General features: G+C 37.8%; 1 protein-coding gene across 1 annotated transcript; it reads left to right on the top strand.

Moving 5' to 3' along the window:
* The first annotated feature begins 7055 nt into the window (after positions 1-7055).
* On the top strand, positions 7056-20104 carry LOC141438300 (uncharacterized). Its single transcript, XM_074102128.1, has 6 exons — positions 7056-7199; positions 10768-10889; positions 11350-11662; positions 14033-14169; positions 14749-14917; positions 18067-20104. Exons 1-6 carry the CDS (start codon positions 7100-7102, stop codon positions 18153-18155), a joined length of 930 nt encoding a protein of 309 aa, XP_073958229.1. The 5' UTR covers positions 7056-7099; the 3' UTR covers positions 18156-20104.
* The last annotated feature ends 157 nt before the right edge of the window (positions 20105-20261 follow it).

Here is a 20261-nt window from a genome sequence, read left to right as displayed (position 1 = left end):
AAATCACGCTTTTTCAATTTCAATATCCCAGTGCTTTTTGTTTCAGTAATCCAATGGCCTTTCACGTACACCATTGAACTGCTTTGTAGGTTTATGCAGGTTTCCTCATAATGTCTTCCTTCATCATAAAGCTCATTAAGAGGCTGTTTCACCATCCATTGATTAGCGTTAACCGACGGTTAAATGTGATGCCATCTCCGTCTATTCGAACAAAACAAATAGAGACGGCATCACACCTAACCGCCAGTTAACACTAATCGATGGATGGTGAAACAGCCCCTAAATGTAATATCCGTAGATTCGTTGATCAGTAGTTGACGTCATAAATGAAATCTCCCCCCTATTATTATCAATTCCTCTATAGCTTTTGATAAATAAAAATGGACAAAAAAAGTTTGTCAGTAGATTTGTATTTACCTACTATTTACATAATGCTTAGGGGCTGTTTCACCATCCATTGATTAGCGTTAACCGACGGTGAATTCGAACAAAATAAATAGAGACGACATCACACCTAACCGCCAGTTAACACTAATCAATGGATGGTGAAACAGCCCCTTATTGTTTTATTATGATCATGACTTTCTAATTACTTAACTAATTTTGTGTAAATAAAAACGTTGGTATTGGAGAATTAAGTTAATGTAAGCCATATTGTTTCTTGATGATGCATGTAAGTCAGTTGCACAATATTTTGAAATGTTTATATTATTATAAAAAAAGCCGTGGTGTCCGAGTGGTTTGACCTATGGCCTCTCAACCTTACCACGAGCTTTACGGTGAAAACATCGTGAGGAAACCTGCACAAACCTGCGAAGCAATTCAATGGTGTGTGTGAATCCGCACTGGGCCCGCGTGGGAACTACTGCCCAAGCCCTCTCATTCTGAGAGGAGGCCTGTGCCCAGCAGTGGCACGTATATAGGCTGGGATGATGATGATATTATTATAAGCAATTATATAGTTTATGATTAATTTATTGAATCAGACATTACTTTGAGGAGGTGGTTTTTTTAGTACATTTAGTTTATTATTTTAATGCGTGAATAAAAGTTGTAAAAAGCAGGTACTAAAACTAAGTAAAGCGTGACTGTCCTTGTATTGCAAATTCAATAATTGATGAACTTGTCCGCGTCTAGTATAGAAGACATCAACGCGCTTAACCACCCCGGGCGGCATAATTCCATAATAAATAATACTGAATGCCGCGCGGTCTAAGCACCTCAAATACTCAGCTTTGAATACTCATGTCTTCGTGCCTTTTGCGGTCGAAACGGCAGGTCCTTGGGGGGCTGAAGCCAAATCTTAGGTGTTTTTTTTTTCGTCTGGATGGTAAACGAGCAAGTGGGTCTCCTGATGGTAAAAGATCACCACCGCCCAGAAACATCTGCAACACCAGGGGTATTGCAGACGCGTTGCCAACCTAGAGGCCTAAGATGGGATACCTCACGTGCCAGTAATTTCACCGGTTGTCTTACTCTCCACGCTGAAACACAACAGTGCAAGCACTGCTGCTTCACGGTAGGATTAGCGAGCAAATGGTGGTTGCAATCTGGGTGGACCTTGCACAAGGTCCTACCACCTGCAGGGTGTGGGAGCTGGGTCGTAGGCTGGGACAGGGGTTGCGACCCCCGTTCCGGATCGTACCTTACCTGCTTCAGCAGGTAGCGCTGGCCATACAGCGAGGAAATGCTGCTGGCGTTATGGGCACTTTTGAGCCGGGTCCGACGCGGAATGGTAGTCTTTAGCTTGTAATAGTTTAGGTCTTATTTTGTACTCTATTTTTTTTTTCTTTTATTTTGACGTGTGTTTAATTTAGTTTTATTTGACATTGTTTGGTTTCTTTTGATTATTTGTGTTTATTTGTGGTTTGATTTGTTATTTTATTTAATTTGTCATTTTTGTTTTAATTAGTTAGGATACTAAATAATATCTAGATAATAATATATTTCATTTTTCGCACTAACGATTGAGACTGTTTAGAATTAGCATTTTCCATTACTCATAGGTACTCGTAGTATCATCAGCCAAATATGTGGTCTACCACCCTAAAGTTGATAATCGTTTGCATGTCATAAAACAATAATACCAATAGACGTATCTGTCAACTTGAAAGTTCTTCTTTAGCGAATTCATTTTATAGGAACTAGTTTAAAAATTGATAGACTACTAATTTGGCTGATGGTACCAATGATGAAATCGGGGAATCCCCTTTCTTTAATTAAATGGTACGGTCAAGGACTTTAATTCAAGGGCCACCATGAAACCTTTACAAAGGAAAAGTTATTACGATTTTCCTTTGTTATTTAATGCGATGTCACTATGACGTTTACTGTGAAATAATTCCATGGTGGCTTATGAATTGAGGTCCATGACCGTACAAGATTGTATTGACAACCTAAACAAGAGGGTGACTGTTACGGGTACTACTGGACACTCCACTGACTGTTTCCTATCTATACATCTTCTATACATAATAATCTAAGCATATTATAAAGCTGATGAGGGTCGAAAGCCTGTACTGAAGGAAAAGGAAGATATTAAAAAAAAGTTGGCTGGGGTTACTAAGAATTGATAACGTTTCAAAAGTTTTAGAATCTTTGTCTGTTTATTTGACCGCGCATCACGTGAAAACGGCTGAACGGATTTTAATGCAAACTTTATCAATCAGTTGATAAAATCTCCGGCCAGGTTATAGGCTATAAAAATTCCACACTCGATTGAGTTTGGTTTGCACCTGAATCATATCTTAGGAAGGAGGTGCAAACTTATTTTCAACGACTTCGAGTACCGTGCTAACTAACAGATGGCGCTGAAATTAATAAGTATGTGCAGTACAATTCACAAGTATTCGCGTGCAGACGATGCAAATATCACTTTCATCGCGCCTGCGCAATAGAAAGTGAGTATCTAAGTCGGTTTCACTCGGCGAATCAATTGTTCAAATACTTACTCTAATTTCAGGGTCCCGTTGAGGAAATTTGAAACCCGCCAAGATAGCTTAGCAAGCGAAAGGCTCCGTACCACCATCCATTACCATTATTAACTACCAATCAAAACACAGTGAGAAGTATTATATGGTTATGTTTTTTTTGTTTCTTCTTGTGGTGTTTCTTCAATTACTGAAGGTTGGCCATCAATTTAGATTTTTTTTTCTTAGCCTTTTTCTTTTTAATAAAGATTGTGGCAGTATTTTCTATAATAAAATAGAGTATTTAGTCAATACTAATATCTGTAATACACAGAAAATTTTATGTTGCTGTCTAAACACCCCTGTAAAAGCTTTTCAGAATTATTTGAATGAAGTTGACACATATGTTTTCATTCGATATCAAAGTGTAACCCATCAAAAGCGTGACTTCATATTTCTCGATCATCTTCATCATCATCTTCATTAGCCAGAAGACGTCCACTGTTGAACAAAGGCCTCTCGACGAAATCGCCACTTGCATCGACCGGTTGCATGCAACACAGGATTTCATGTCTGATTTAATTTATTGTTATACTATACCTGCCCCGACTTCATGTTCATACGCGAACTAAAGATACAGTCGATACAGTTTTTTGTGGCAATATACAGTTTTCAAGTGGCAATAAACTAATTTATTTTTTGTCCCTTTCATTTAATTAAAAATGTTTACCAATGTGACACTTTTATTAGGTAAATAAAAAGTAGGTAAGTATCTCTGGAGTAAAATATTTTCATTCATTTTAAAACAAGGCTATAAAATAAAGAACAAAATCCAGAAATGAAACATGCATTCATGGACTATCTTGCATATGCAATATGCAATTAACAGTTCACTAATGAAGGGTCACTGCAATCCGTGGGTGCTACGTAATTAAGTAAACATAACAAGAACACTCACACGCACAGTTCGCCCACTGTGTTCTAGGAAATACATACAATACCCTAAACAAACTCGCATCTATGAAACTGTCTGAACCTACTGAGATATTTTGAGCTTACACTTAACGCAGCAGACTCGAGTTTTGCGTTTATAATACATGTCGCTTAAGTCCTTTTATCTTTAAAAGTGGTTAAGAGAGCATTTTGTGAACATGCCAGCACATTTATTATTTTAATCCGACTGCTCGTAAGAGGTTTATGTATTTGGTCCTCTCTGCAGCCTTAATGGCTGAACGGATTTTAACATAAGTATGAAGTATCATTAGATTAGATTAGATTCATCATAGCTGTCGATGTGTCAAAAGATATATAATATTTCAATATGGCTTCCGCGAAACCAAATATATAAGATCCATCGACATCTATTCTATATGTATAAACTGCATGTTTCTTACATCAAAACGGCGCAGAAAATTGGTTCACAGCGCGGATTTGTGAACCTTTCACTATAGTTTGTTGACGTCGGTGACAGGGGCTGTGTCAAAGTAATATTGATGATTGATGCGCCGCGCGTTTTGTTCCAAACAGCCAGTCTAGTGCCGTAAGGTACATAGATGTCAATGATAAGATCTCAAGATCTTAACCGCTAATTTACAGAAATGAGATTGTGCAGGGGTGTTCATCGTGCAACGTAAGTGAAGACAAGTATGTACGCGGCCCTACAAAGTAACAGAACACGCTCGATATTTCCCGCATCATTTATTATCAATAAGGCATAAATCTTACGTTCTTTTAAACGGTCTGATGAACGATTAGTAAATTCTATCAAACGAAAGGCGGCAAGTAATACTAGACGCTCGCTGTATCTAGATAAAATGCTATAAATGACACAAAACGGACAATCGTAGAGATAGTGAATAACGACACGCACGGGCTCTTCATCATGATAATGATCGGGTGCGCTCAGAGATGCGAAACGGACGGACATGGACATCTTTCTTAGTAGCTATTTGCGAACCGATGGCCAACAAGATTGGGAATTTAATGCTTAGTATTTTCTTCCTATTGTCAATGTAAAGGAATGAGGTGGGTAAATGAATGAGTTTATTTTGTGAATGCGTTGTACCCGCAACCAAGCTTCGCTCGGGCTAAAAGTCCAAAACGTTTTCCGGATGATAGAACAAAGCTAGATCGACTGATTGTGAACCCTCATAAGCCGTTTCTGAGACCTCCAAAATAAATATAATGCAAGAATTGTTCGCTCAAGGCCTGTTACAGCATTCATTGATAATTACGTGACAGTTAAATTTGATGCTGGCTCTCTTTATTCGGGCAAGATCAAGGCAAATCTGTCACATAAATAAATAAATAAATATCACGGGACAATGCACACCAATTGACCTAGTCCCAAAGTAAGCTTAGCAAAGCTTGTGTTATGGGTACTAAGCAACGCAACGTAAAATTTATCATCGTTAAGGAGTGGTAAACAGGCCCTGAGTGTATTAAAATTGATCGATATGGATATAACTTTGTCAGCAAGTCCTTCAAAAGACCATTTTATGTGCTGTCTTAGGTTTACACGTTTCTGAAACTTGGTCTGCAGCCTACACTGCCAATTTTATGTAAAGTAAAAAATATAGGGATGTGTCATATTTTTGCTATGATTGGTTTTTTTGGAGTATTTTTGTATTTTTTATTTCAACTCCAAATTTGTTACTTTTACGGGTATCCCGTGAAACCATATCGAAAATACAAACTCTCTAGATCTCTAGATATCTGTGTCTAGATTCCTGTCCAGCTGTGGTGTAGGGGTTATAGCACGCTGGGTTCGATTCCCAGCGCTGGTCTCTTTTAATGGTTTTTCTGTACATCCATGTCTCAGTTTGTATTTTCATATATTTGCATCAAAAACTACTAGCAAAATAACCTAACCATAAAAAATTATTTTTTAATACAAGCTTTTTTTGCTGACTGTACTTTTTGTTGACTGTACTTGCATTGTCACCCAAACTACATTTGCATACCTACCAAATTTAAAGTCGATGCTATTAACCGTTGAAGAGTTCCGTCCTGCGGAGACGATCTTGGCTGGACTACCAGGATGTCACTACTAGATTATTGTATTGTCACGTGATTTACATAAGTATGCCAAATTTCAAGTCAATCCGACTACTGGAAGTTGGGCGAATTTAACTTGCAAGATTTGACTACAGACAGACGGACAGACAGAACACGTCGCTGGACAGGTGAAACTAAATAAAAGCTTGTAAAAAGATAAAGCGTTAATCCAAGATGATTTAAGATTCATAGGTCCATATATTTTGAACCCGTAAACGAAGTTTAATACCACATCGAGATCTTTTCCAGCAACAACGTATGCTACAATTCAAACTAAGTATTTCGCATTACAACAACTATTGTAGTGCAAAATAGTCAATTTCAGAATTTCCAGTGCCATGGACTTAATATAATACATATGAAACGTGACTACGACGATTTTTTAGTATTTGTACCACATTGAGATAGCTGCTATCTTTATTAGGAAAGTACTTTTAGTAAAGTTTCTTGCAGCTTATCTAACATAACTTACTATATGGTAGTATTTGGTTCTATCTTTTATTGTATAACAGTTTTTGGCATAATCTCGTATCATCGCATAAAGCAATTACTACGGGCTAAGGAGCGATATTTGTAATCAATAGTCATAATACTCAAATATATAAAATTCAAGGGTGTTAAAAAATTGTGCTAAATTTGAAATACGAGTACAATAGTAAGTAATTGTGAATTAAGCACTTATTTTATTAATCTTGTAGGCGTCACAGATTTTTAACACTTTCAATTGGTATTTTTTGAGTCATATGATTCCAAAAGTTGCCTGATGGAGGTCAGAAACGCGAGATATTTAACTAAACAAACACACTTTCCAACTATTTCTTGTTTTGAAAAAGTATTTTTAGTAGAAAACAAATCTATTGTAACCCAAAGCCTTATGCGAGAGCAATAAAAGGAAACTTATCCACGCACCTAAATATCAAACGTATAAAACGGCAATAAAAATAGACATACAAAGCCGTATCCTTTTAGACTTTCCTCGGTATCCTGACTTAAACTGGAGCCCACGTACGTACTTATAAAGGTACTTGTTTACGAAGCCGGACCGTATAAAAGCTAAGGACTCAAGTCGTCCCTGACATTGCCCTGTGAGACCCTTGCTGTTAATCTCCTGTGGTTGCTGCGACCCTAGTACCATGTTGAAGGTCTTCGTATTTTTAGCCTTAGCGCATTTGACTTGTGGAAACCCATTGCTGGAGAAAATGAAGAACGGGAATCGGCAGAAGCGGCTGTTATGTGAGTATTGTTAGTTTTAGTGTTTTTGGGTGTTAAAGATTATCATGTTTTTGCATTGCATTAATTTTTAAGTCGTTTTGAAGTAACATAGATTTAAAAGATAAGGTGAAGATCATGTATCAAATTCGAATGAGATTTTTTATGATTATTCATTTTTAAAAGTAGTAAAATACAATGTACGATATTTACGACATATAGTTAATAATAAATAGTATAATAAATACTAATCGTCAATGATACTGCAATGCCTAGCAACTTTACTGACAATGTCTAGTGCCGCGAAACCTAGTAAAAGTACCTAGCAAATTTGAGATATCATGGCTGGCAGTATAAATCGGGTTGTGGCCTGTAATACGAGCAAAAAATTAAAACATAGATCGTCTTCGTCAAACTAAACAACATGGTTCAGCGACTTTTAAAAATAATGGAGTCTTTGAATTATCCTTTTTTCATACAAATTAAATAATGCTATTAATGTACGCTATCCTAGAACACAACTGACGTCGCCTGTCACGGTACTAACATCAAGCATTTTGCTTTACCTTGCTTCTTCGAATAAACTTAAAAGTGTAATAAAAATAAAAAAACTAATTATTTTTAAAAGTCGCTGAACTAATGTTGTTCAGTTTGAGGAGTATGATCTATGTTTTAATTATTTGCTCTTATTACAGGCCACACCCGGTATAAACACAAAGACACGTTATTGACGACCGGATGGCCAAGTGGTTAGATAGAGAACCTTACTACGAAGCTTGAAGTCCCGGGTTCGATTCCCGGCCGGAGCAGATGAATAATACGAAAGTTTGCTCTCCGTTCTTGGATGTTTAATATGTATTTATCTATATAAGTACGTTTATCCGTTGCCTAGTATCCATAGTACAAGCATTGTTTAGTTTGGGACTACTTAGGTCAATTGGTGTCAAGTGTCCCATGATATTTATTTAATAAATTTTAAAGCTACGCAGCATTAGCTATTGTTGGTCACACGGGATTGCACTATACCTCAACAAAATCACGCTTTCTATAAATTTAAGCAATAGCGATATGTAGTGGTTAGTCTAATTTATATAATTATATCTTGAAAACTTGGTGGTCACTCTCATTAAATTGATAGGAGTTTAGTAATTTTGCGTAAGTATTTTAAAAGGGGTTTTGATATACAAATCTTATCCGCTATTATTTATTCCACTTTTGAGAATCTTGAAAACATTGTACCCTCAAACGATACGCTTTTTGGTTCTCATCATCCCAGCCTATATACGTCCCACTGCTGGGCACAGGTCTCCTCTCAGAACAAGAGGGCTTGGGCCATAGTTCCCACGCGGGCCCAGTGCGGATTGGGAACTTCACACACACCATTGAATTGCTTCGCAGGTTTGTGCAGGTTTCCTCACGATGTTTTCCTTCACCGCAAAGCTCGTGGTAAATTTCAAATGTAATTCCGCACATGAATTTCGAAAAACTCAGAGGTGCGAGCCGGGGTTTGAACCCACGACCCTCTGCTTGAGAGGCGGTAGGTCAAACCACTAGGCCACCACGGCTTTTTGGTTCTGGCAAATGTGAATTATACGGAGACCGAGGAGAGTTGTGACAGAGAGTAGTGACAACGTCGATTCTTTGGAGCTTATGATCTGCTAGCGAGCTCGCAATAGCGCGCGATTTTTAGTTCAAGTCTCGAACTATCAAACACGGGCTGTAGCGAGCTCGCTAGCACGTAATAAGTTTCCAAAAATCGACGTTGTCACTACTCTCCTCTGTCACAACTGTTGACGCCTAGCGTATGTGTGCAGCACTAACACACGCTCACCACGCGAATGACTTTTAAAATGACACCACCGACCCCCACCAATCAATAATCTTATACCGTCAACTGCATCGGACGCACGAAATATTTTTGTATTACTGTTTAAAGTATTAAATGCATGTAAATTCAAAAAAGGACTTGTAAATTCCTGCAAACCTCCACCGTACGTCATCTACAAGACGCTCCAGTACAACAACAACTCTCCTTGGTCTCCCCTATAATCTTATGCCCAAGACACTTCTTATTCATAAAAAGAATATGCATAAAAATTGAATCAAATCATGTAAGACAAAAAGAACAAACAAAAACTAAATTCGTAACACAAAATCCTTGATATTTGCACAAAGCATTAAAAAAAAAACATTTTTTTAGTAAATCTATTTATTCGATATCTATTGATACTAAAATAGGTATCAACTCGCACACATTAAAGGTACCGAAAACTTATCTTGGGTAAATTCAATAAAATAAATAAAAAGCACGATGTCATTTTTAAGAATTTCGGTACTTAAATTTAACTGTCAGACCGGTACGCGAGCGAAGCCACGGGTAAAAGCTAGTTTCAGTATAAAATTAAATATCGACGAGTACAATCCGCATATAGAAAAACATAGCCATTTAAATAGCCCACGCATGCAATACTTAGTTTAAATGCCTTTGTACTAAAATGCACTGACCACCGGTCATTCAACCTCATCTCATGCCCACATAAGTTATCTCTCCAGAATCCTTCTCAGACTCGAAACTAGCCGCAAAACCAAAAAGACCCCCATGTCTTATTATACTAATGGATTTATGTCCTTTTAGAATTGCAACATGCAAATTAAATCCCCATCCATTGAATGGTTTGTTCGAACAAGTTATGTTGTTGCCTTTGTCAATCTATCAGTGTAAGATGACAGCACCACCGATGCGCTGCATGTAAAGAATGATTCATGTAACTTTATTAATGGATTTATGATGACATGCAAGAATTTTGCATCGGGAATAGAAGATCACCTTCATAGTCATTTATATACTTATGTTAGTTAGTCCTTATAATAGATGGAACTAAACAAATGGATATATATTAGTGTAGTAGTAGTATTTTGTTATTTGCATGACTTATAAGGTTTGAATGTATGAGACTCATAAATCATTGAACATCGTGTAATGTACTACACTTAAAGCAAATGAATAAATTTCATTTTATTTCAGTTTATTGCAAGCTGTTTTTTGTATACCTATGGGGCTTTTAATTATATTTAAAAGCCCCCTATACAAAAAACAGCTTGCATAAAACTAACATAAATATATAAATTACTATTAGTAATAATAACATCCTCGTTAGTTATACAGGATGGCTCATTTAAATCGGTCAGTAGGGGAAAGTCAGAAACCATAAGACATACGAAGATCTGTTCTTAGAAACCATGTCATCGATTTTAGTAACAAGAAAAACTGCATTCAAACATTTAAAAAAAACTGGTTGGAAACTGAAAGAAATCCCTCTTAGTGTATGAAAGGACTTTGTGTAAGAAAGAGACATGCCTGCCAAATTTCAAGTCTCCAGTTCCAATGGTTTTGGCTGTAAGTTGGCTGTAAGTCAGTCATTCTCGTTTCCCTTTCCTAGGTACGGTCATGATCGTTTATTTATCTGTGTTATACCTTATTATCAAAAAAAAATCTTTGAATACTCATACAACATGAACTTTGAGACTTAATTCTTTGAGATGTATATTATGATTGTGGTATTAAAACTAGATATTTAAATGTTTGTTTCAGTTTACGACGAGCAAGGCAATCTAGTTCAAACATACAACAACCCTCTGCATGATTTTCCGGAACAAATGGAGAAAATACCATTCTTTGGGTCACTTTTCCAGCCGTTGTACAATTTTGTCCGTGTAAGTAATTTAAAATGTACATTTTCAAAAAGCTTTAAATACTGGTAAAAATAATATTAAAATACTCATGGAAAGTGGTGAATAATTTTGCTAAATTTAAGTATGATTAGAGAAGTAGAAATTACTATCATCAACTAGTAGATTCGAGGTCAAAAGTATCTTTATACTTTAGTACAGTCACTAGCACCAATATCGGACACATCAAAGCGTGCATTAATATCTGATACGACTCTATTTCTAGGGCCAGTAACGATGTGTTAGATATTTTTGCACACTCCACTGTAGCAGATATTAATGCAGGTGACTGTACCTTGCCTCGGTTTGTCTTTTGACTTTAACACGAAGTGACAGCGACAACGTAGTAAAGTGTAAATATATCTTTGACTCTAGGTATCAAGTGATTTCTTAGATCAGTCTTCAGATACATACTCATGCTTATGCATTTATTTTTTTCCAACAGCCAGCTTCTTCATTCAGCGTCCGTCCGATGACCTACATGATCCCGGTATCCGACGAGGTGATCCATCAAATTGCATCGGACCCGCTCATGCAGAACAAGCTGATCCTACCAGCCAGGGACGCTGTCATAGAGATGAACAGCTTGTGCTCAGGAAAAAGGGCCCAGATACCTTCTCCTAAGCTGTGCAATGCTTTTTTGAATTGCTGGGACGGATGGGCTGTGGAACAAGAGTGCCCCAACGGACTACTATTCTCAGTGGAAGGGTATTGCGACTATCCGCAACGGGTTGACTGTAACAATAGGAGGACGAATGGTGAGTATTATCGACGAGATAGTCCTAAATCATGATAAAACAAACAGTTACACTACACTAACAACTCTTTGTACTCTAGGCTTTGTAACCACAAAGACAAGGTGGCTAAAGGAACTAGATCGGGTGTTTACAAGCTTACTTGTAATAATTGCAATAAAATATATGTAGGTTGATACTTTGTGTTGTTTGCGTTGAACTAAAGTAATAACTTTGCTCGCCCGCGACCTTATGATAGCTCAGTTTAGGCAACATACGCGTGTTCATGCAGTTCCTCCACCTCCACACTGTAAGAACACACAAATCACACAAACCCATCTATTACCACCACCATACCATACTGACGCGATTCGAACTCAACCAGAACAACACAACCGTATACCTACAATACAATACAACAACAATACAATCACACAGTAAAATTTTTTGTTGACTCTACGGTACCTAAGAAAAATAATATAAATACATAACTATTTGTTTTTATTTACTTCTAGTAAAATTAAAGTGTGTATATTTGAATTAATAATTCACTGGAATCCTGGTGATACTCGTATTTAGTTACCAGTCCAAAAAAATCCATACAACATAAGGTAAGAAACGTAAATAAAAATAAATGTAATTTAATTACAACAATCGTCTTAGCACATTATTTATAAAAATATACTTCGTTTAATTTCAAATCACGCAATTATACATAATCTTTTATTTTTCAATCATGAGGTAACATAATAATTACAATTCTTTCGAATAAAATTATAGGTATCTTGTATTTATTATTATATTATATATATTATAATAAAAATGAATCGTAAAATGTGTTGCTAAGCGCAAAACTCGGGAACCACTGGTCCGATTTCGCTAACTCTTTTTTTGTTGTGTTCGTTACTGCCTGGAGAAGGTTTTTATGGAAGAAAATACAGAAAAAATACAACGGGGGCGAAGCCGCGGGCAACAGCTAGTTTATTATAATTATAACTACAACATTACCAATTATTTAGTAAAACGTAAATCCATTACGAGTGTCAAAATAATCTTAAAAATAAAATATTCAGCACGTCAAACAGAACGAGCACAGAATAATATACAAAATGAAAGTATGTGTCGGGAATAAAATTTGCCAAGGGCGAATCGAGCATAAGCGAATAAATCCTAACCTATGCTACTTAATATTATAAATCAGAAAGTTTGTAAAGATGTTTTGATGTCTGTTACTCAATCACGTCTAAACCGCTAAACATTTAGATGAAATTCGGTATACAGATAGTTTGAGTCCCAGGAAAGGATATAGGATAGTTTTTATCCCGGAATTCTACGCCAACGGAGTCGCAGGCTGGTATTGCCTCGTATAAGAGCATGCCTAAAAGGTCACTGACATCTCTATGTCCCTCACGTAATTGTGCAAGGAAATGAAACTTTTGAACTTACCAGATGTCGTCAGAACAGTGGAAATGTCATGTTAAGTAATCAACACGTTTATTACACAACCGCTAAGCATGTCCGAGTTACATCCAATGAGTTTAATATTTGTATCATTATGTTTTTGTGTGATACAAATATTTAAGTACCTATTCATGGTACTTAAGGCACTTTACCAAGTATAAAAAATTGAAACCGGGCACCCCTGAATTTTTCAGAATTTATGTTCTATCGAACCAACTGAATCGTGATCCACTGTGGAACATTCTCGTAGAAAAAGTCAGAGTGACATCGCATTGCTTGACAAGGGAATTCATTATGACACTTACTGCGAAAGCGTTCTACGGTGGGTCAGGAATCGAATGGTTCGGCTGTAGGTACTTGCTTACTAGCTAGGCGCAGTGACCCGCAAACGGACTCCGCCTCCGACACAGACTACACCATGCTTTGTGATCTTGGGCTAGCTCTTGCCAGCCTTACACCCCAAGACCTAAAAGATCCCTCTGGATCTCAGCCCTTCAGTGGTACCTGGGACAACCAACCAGTGTCTATTTTCACTCGATTGTCCCAAGTACGCTCTTTTTACGGCTCGATCCTCTATACTTACTTCACGAGTCCAAGCCACCGGAGTCTGGATGCTTTGGTCTCTCCAAAAATATTAGTCTCAGATACTAGGTCTTCGATTTCCTTATTCTTCATCACCCTCCAGCTTTGGTTTTCTCTCTGAGTCGGAATTTATGTGAGTAGTTGTATTTGGTATTAACCAAGAGCTTGACAGTCAATGAAAACTTCCTGAGGAAACTTGCACGCACCAGCAGGGTTACTACGAAATTCGAAACTCGAAGTTCGTGTCGTGCGGTCCCTCTGACACTTATACTATTTAACACGAGAGCGAGGGGGACGGTTTAAAAAAATCATGAAGATGAACCGTTAAATTTTTTGCGTCTTATTTTAAAGATAAACCAGCACCGCAGCCGCGCTGCGCAAGCGACTTCGAAGCCTTCCGTAGTGACTCGAGCTGCTCGGAGTTCTTCGTGTGCGTGAATCGGCAGCCAGTGAGGTTCCTCTGCCCTGCTGACCTCGCCTTCAACCAGGTTAGATGTACAGGTGTATCAAGACGGAAAACAATAAATTAGAACAGAAGATTTATTTTCATAGAATAAGCAATTACATCAAATATCATTAGATGGTAATGAGAAAAAAGGTTCCATTGAGGAGAGCCACGGACCTATAATGAGTTAATGAGGTTGAAGAGGCAAATGCGAAATGTATGAGAAACAGATGTGTAACAAACTTTTGGATACGTCATCAACTCATTCCTAGTCCAAGTTCTTCCTTCAGAGCTGGATATACCTTACATTACATGTTTTATTTTGTGCAAATCTGAACAAATCTAATTTTTTCTTACATGGGGTAAGAAAAAAGTAGTCTGATTGTTCTCAAGAAAAAAATACTTTATTTATTCGCAGTTTTTTCTAAATATACTTATGAATATTAGCTTTGACCTCCACGCGTTCCTAGGAGAAAAGGTATTGACCGACGAGCACACAGACTGACGGACAACAGGGTGATCCTAATAAGGGTTCCGTTTTTTTCTTATGAACACGAATATAAACTAAAAAAAGGAAATTGCCATAAAACTGATAAGGTTCTCCTTGTGCTTACTTTTTCAGGACCTAGGCATTTGCGACTACCCTGATAGGGTAAACTGTTCGATTCCTGCCAGCGCCCCTCAGACCACGGCGGCGCCGGCGCCGGCAGCACCGGCTAGCACAAGCGACGCAACTCCTCCGCCCGACACTAAGACTGTACTCATGAGGAGCTCGGTCTATAACACTCAAAGTATGACTTACTCTTACTCTTACCTACCTACTATAAGTAAACTACCCTAAACTAAACCTATATTTACATCGCTAACTCAGTAAGTCACCATTCTAGTCAATAGAAAGTTATACGGAAATGTCCACCAAAGAGATGGACAGTTGACCTGGTTAAAGCCGTAGGTTAACAGTGGATGCAGGCTTCGAACCGGAGCAACTGGACGTCTATGGAGGGAGGTGGCCTGTGTCCAGCAGTGGACGTCATCCGGTGGTAATTTATGATGATGATGAGGGGCGGTTATTGTAAAAAAGTTGCAGGGCAGCTCGAATTACACTAATCAAAATATGACATTCGAATGCAGTAAAAAAAATCGTATGTTTAATTACGAGAAGATTAAAATAAAATTACAAACTGTAATTACATAGTTTTGGCAACTATTTAGTCGTAAATTTTACTTGAGCTTTGGTTCTTTAGAGACTCGGCACTCGGCACTCTATTTGATTTCAAAAACCGGACAAAATTCGAACGACAACCTACGACTAGCGTAGTAGAAAATTACTGCTCTAATTAATCTTGTCAACGGTTCGAAAATTAAATTTGTCGTAAAAAATTAAAAGCGGTCCTATTGTGGCAAATACAGTTGATTTTTAGGGTTCTGTACCTCAAAAGGAAAAAACGGAACCCTTATAGGACCACTTTTTGTCCGTCTGTCTGTCTATCAAGACCCTTTTTCTCGGGAACGCGTGGAGGTATCAAGCTGAAATTTATATCAAATACTGAAGTCTACTGTCCCTTGGAGCTGTGAAAAAATCCAACTTCTAAGCCCACGCAATCAAAAGATGCAGTCGTTTATGCTGCAAATTTCCGCAAATTTTCGAAAACTTGCAAGGGTTATCAAAACCTACAGGGTACTTCCCGTGAACTCAGAGTCTTGAAATTTGGTATGAAGGTAGCTATTATAACACAACTAACTAAAAAAGTCTGAAAATTTGGATTTTTATGTCTGTTCGTAAATATCAACGACCATTATAATCTGACCCCACACAGCGTACATTTTGCTTAAGAGTAGGGTCTGCATACACTAGATGCTTAAATCACTCGGAAAAAGCGAGAAATATCTTCAAGACACGATTCCCGTTTACTTACCATACCTTTAAATGTGTACGGAACCCTCGGTGTGCGAGTCCGACTCGCACTTGCCCGGTTTTTTTACCATCAAATGGTTGAAGGTACCGAGTAATGTGATTTCAATAATCGATCTCCTCTAACTCAACTCTCATATGGATGTCGGCGGCCGATCGTAAAATCCGCTAGATCACGAAATTCCCAGGCATTCACGATGTGCCTGAGAAACAATACGACAGATCGATTAGAGCAACGCATTCTTCGATATTCCTAGCTCTATACCGGGCACATCGTGATATGCCGAAAAAAAGAAAAATTTAGGTACGACGAGCAAAGCGAGGAGTGGTTAGTATGAGTTATGACCATAACGCACCAGCCGAGCGAGCGAAGCGAGCGTGCCGCGGCAGCGGCCGGCGAAGTGCCAGAACCGATATGGCGGCGTTTCATGATATGCCTAGGAATTTCATGATCTGCCTAAACTGGCCAATTCATGAAATAGCGGCGTTTTATAATATGCCTAGTAATTTCATGATCTGCCTAAACGTCACTAGGCAAATCGTTAAACGGTGAGTTTTGAACGATATGGCGGATGACCCTTAGCCAATTCATGAAATTGCGCCATTTCACAATATGCCTAGGAATTTCGTGATTTGGCGAATTTTACGATCGGCCGCCGACATGGACATTGATGCGTTATAATTATGGCAAACTAGTGAGTATAGGAAATTGCAAGTCTATTAGTCCTAGGGGCCAAGTTCGAGAGTTTAGGATTATAATTCGAAATATTTCAATAAGTATTGCTGTTACAGAGAAAGCGTTGACCAATAACGCTGGCTCTACGTTTCAATAAATAGTTCAGGGATCCAAGTTTTGTGTATATAAATCCCAAACCCGCAGGAAAATCGGGACAAATACCGAATTTCGTCCAAATCCAACCAACTATTTTAATACAAACAAACACACGCACATTTTTTTTTTTTTTTTAATTTATTTAGGAAACAAACGGTTACATTTCAATGCAGCAACGTACATAATATATACTTAAGAACCAACAGTTCCATTAATTATAAAATAAACTATAACTAATGCAAGCGCAAAACAAAGCAGTATACAATATACTCAGAAACATTCACATTTTCAATATTTGTAGGTTTTTGCTCGTATACATTTAAAGCAATGAATGTACATTATGTTATGTACTCATTTATACTATTCGATATTTATTATTGTTTTCCTTTTCTAGTATTTTTTCTGTGTAGGTTAGGTATCGTAGATATACGAGTAGGTCGTAGTGCAGGGGCCACCAATTAGGTTTTAACCCCCGACGCAAAAAGAGGGGTGTTATAAGTTTCACCGCTATGTGTGTCTGTCTAACGGGTGGACCGATTTGAATGCGGTTTTTTTATTTGAAACCAGGTTTTCTAGCGATTTCTTAGACATGTTTCATCAAAATCGGTTCAGCTGTTTTTGAGATATTGAACTTTGAAATGACAAAGTCTGGGGTTTTTTAAATAAAATTATTAAACTAACCCCCTGTTTCACCATCCATATATTCAATTTATTTGAGGGATAAATGTGACGCCGTCTCTGTTTGTTTTGTTTGAATAGATGGAGACGGCATCACATTTATCCATCAAATAAAATTAATCAATGGATGGTGAAACAGCCCCTTAGTCTCAGTAATACAATACTGTCACAATACTAAGTTACCGTGTAGGTCCGCACAAAATAGGTCGGCGGTGTCGTAGTGGTTTGAAAAGCCGCGGTGGCCTAGTGGTTTGACGTATAGCCTCACAATTTACCACGAGCTTTACGTGAAGGAAAGACATCGTGAGGAAATCTGGACAAAACAGCGAAGCAATTCAATGGTGTGTGTGAAGTTTCCAACACGCAATGGGCCCACGTGGGAACTACGGACAAAGCCCTCTCGTTCTGAGAGGAGGCTCTCTCTCCCTCTTTCTCTACTTATACGGTCTACGTCTCATGTTATATTTCGCTCAGTCTTCTATTTTCTAATAACATTTTAAACTTTGCTTACATTCCAGGTTGGTCAACTCACGTGGCTATGTCCCGTCAAGACGCAATCCGTCAACTCCAACTCGGGCGCATTGCCAATGTCAACACTTACTATTAACCTCGTAAGGCCCAACGTCCTAAATTTAGGACATTCGTCAAAACTAATGTCAACTACTGATTGACATTAAATTTCAAATTCTAATGATCAAAATTTGACGTGGGTCTCACGATATCAATTCTTAGGCCTTTCTTTAAGTCTTTATTAATTTAAGTATCTGTAAGAGTACACACATCTACAAAACCTTATCCAGGGCTTGTATTGGCGCGATTATATAACGAAGTTAACACAAAAACTGAGACTTGTCGAACTGTTTATTATGAACATGTCAGTTCTTAAAACTGACATTTTAGACGTACATAAGACATGTTTTGTGATAAGGTTTTCTATGTGTGTCAATCGTAGATATAAATGTTACTTCATGAACGAGAAAAGCGCTGAGCTTGGGGGTCGTCCACTTCATCAGCCTCTCACACTCCTCTGCTGCATGTAGCCATCTAATTACTTTACTTTCATAATATGTCTTTGGTAACGCGATATCCACTGACTAGACTCGCAGAATGAATGATAAGAGTAACAAAAATATTACGCGAACTGAAGGTGACTTTGCATGCAGCTGAACTTCCTATTTTCCCGGCTCAGTTTTGACGGATAAATGTGATGCCATCTCTGTTTGTTTTGTTCGAATAGACGGAGACGACATCACATTTATCCGGGAAACACCCCTTAATTTCTAAAATTGCTTTCAATTCTTCTTCAAAAAGGATTATGACACTAGTGATGTTAAATGTATGAAAAAAAATGTGAGTTTTAATAACTGGTGACACAATGACGACTTGGATTATCGAACGAAGCACAAATGATAACATTTCTTTACATCTTATTGGTTCAGTGCAAGCCGTAGTGGCCTAGTGGTTTGACCTATCGCCTCTCAAGCAGAGGGTCGTGGGTTCAAACCCCGGCTCGCACCTCTGAGTTTTTCGAAATTCATGTGCGTAATTACATTTGAAATTTACCACGAGCTTTGCGGTGAAGGAAAACATCGTGAGGAAACCTGCACAAACCTGCGAAGCAATTCAATGGTGCGTGTGAGTTCCCGATCCGCACCCGGCCCGCGTGGGAACTATGGCCCGAGCCCTCTTGTGCTGAGAGGAGGCCTGTGCCCAGCAGTGGGACGTATATAGGCTGGGATGGATGGTTCAGTGCATTAGCCTTTTTATAGTCGTACTTGGCTTGTTGTTGAGTCAATAAATAATAGAGCCATTTTCAAGTGTTAACGTTGGTCGAACAACGCATGCGAAATGAGGGCTATAGTTTTTGTCTTTCTAGATGGCGCCACTGTTGCGTGAGGTTTTAAGTGTGGCTTTCAAAGCCTGTTATTACGGGCGTGAAAACAAAGTTTACATTAAAATCATATTTAATACACCTTAAAACCGTACCATAAAAATATCAAGCAACCACAGTGTTGCGTAGACCCGTTTCGTTCGGAAAAAAAGGGAGGACAAAGTTCCCGAAAGACAAAACTGCCCCGTAACGCATAATTGCCATAATTAATTTCAGGTAATGCAAAATATTCACAAAATTATTCTAATTCTAAATAAACCCGCGTAGGTCACCCAAAAATTATGAGATTGGCATTTCGGAGACCTCACGCTACACTAGCGCCTCTAGCGGCGAATTCATACGCGATAGCCCTCATTCTAACGTGCGCTTAGAATACATGCTTTACGCGTAAGATAGGAATGTAATTTCGCTCGTATAGAGAAAGAATTTTGCTTGTATACTTCTATAGTAAGGAGGCTGATTACAATATTTGTCTACTGTATTTGAAAGAAAGTATGAATATCCTATCTCTTTAGAGTTTTTCTCTGTTTATTGAGTGCATAAAGATTTGTTTATCTTAATTAAGTTAAAGCATTAAATTATTTTCAATGGTCACCACTTTTGATGGACCAACAAACTGTACGATTTCTTCTTGTAATAATAATGATATTGTATCATTGTATAATAAAAAATTAACACATTATTTTCTGAAAAGGCCAATCATTGTATCCCTTTAAATATGACAGTATGTTTTTTTTTTTTCAACTTTATCCTTTAAATTGTTTTTAAAATGAGTATTTAATTATTTTTAAAATTACTGTCACTTATTTAACTACTTAACTA

This window comes from Choristoneura fumiferana, chromosome Z, assembly GCF_025370935.1.
Source record: "Choristoneura fumiferana chromosome Z, NRCan_CFum_1, whole genome shotgun sequence".
Taxonomy (NCBI): Eukaryota; Metazoa; Arthropoda; class Insecta; order Lepidoptera; family Tortricidae; genus Choristoneura; species Choristoneura fumiferana.
The sequence above is the reverse complement of the archived record's forward strand: the minus strand, read 5'-3'. Positions and strand labels throughout refer to the sequence as shown.

Coding starts and splice junctions, on each gene's coding strand:
- LOC141438300 (XM_074102128.1), top strand. CDS start 7,100: ATGTTGAAGGTCTTCGTATTTTTAGCCTTAGCGCATTTGACTTGTGGA. Junction 11,663..14,032: donor TAACAATAGGAGGACGAATG/GTGAGTATTATC, acceptor CTTATTTTAAAG/ATAAACCAGCACCGCAGCCG. Junction 14,170..14,748: donor CTGACCTCGCCTTCAACCAG/GTTAGATGTACA, acceptor TTACTTTTTCAG/GACCTAGGCATTTGCGACTA.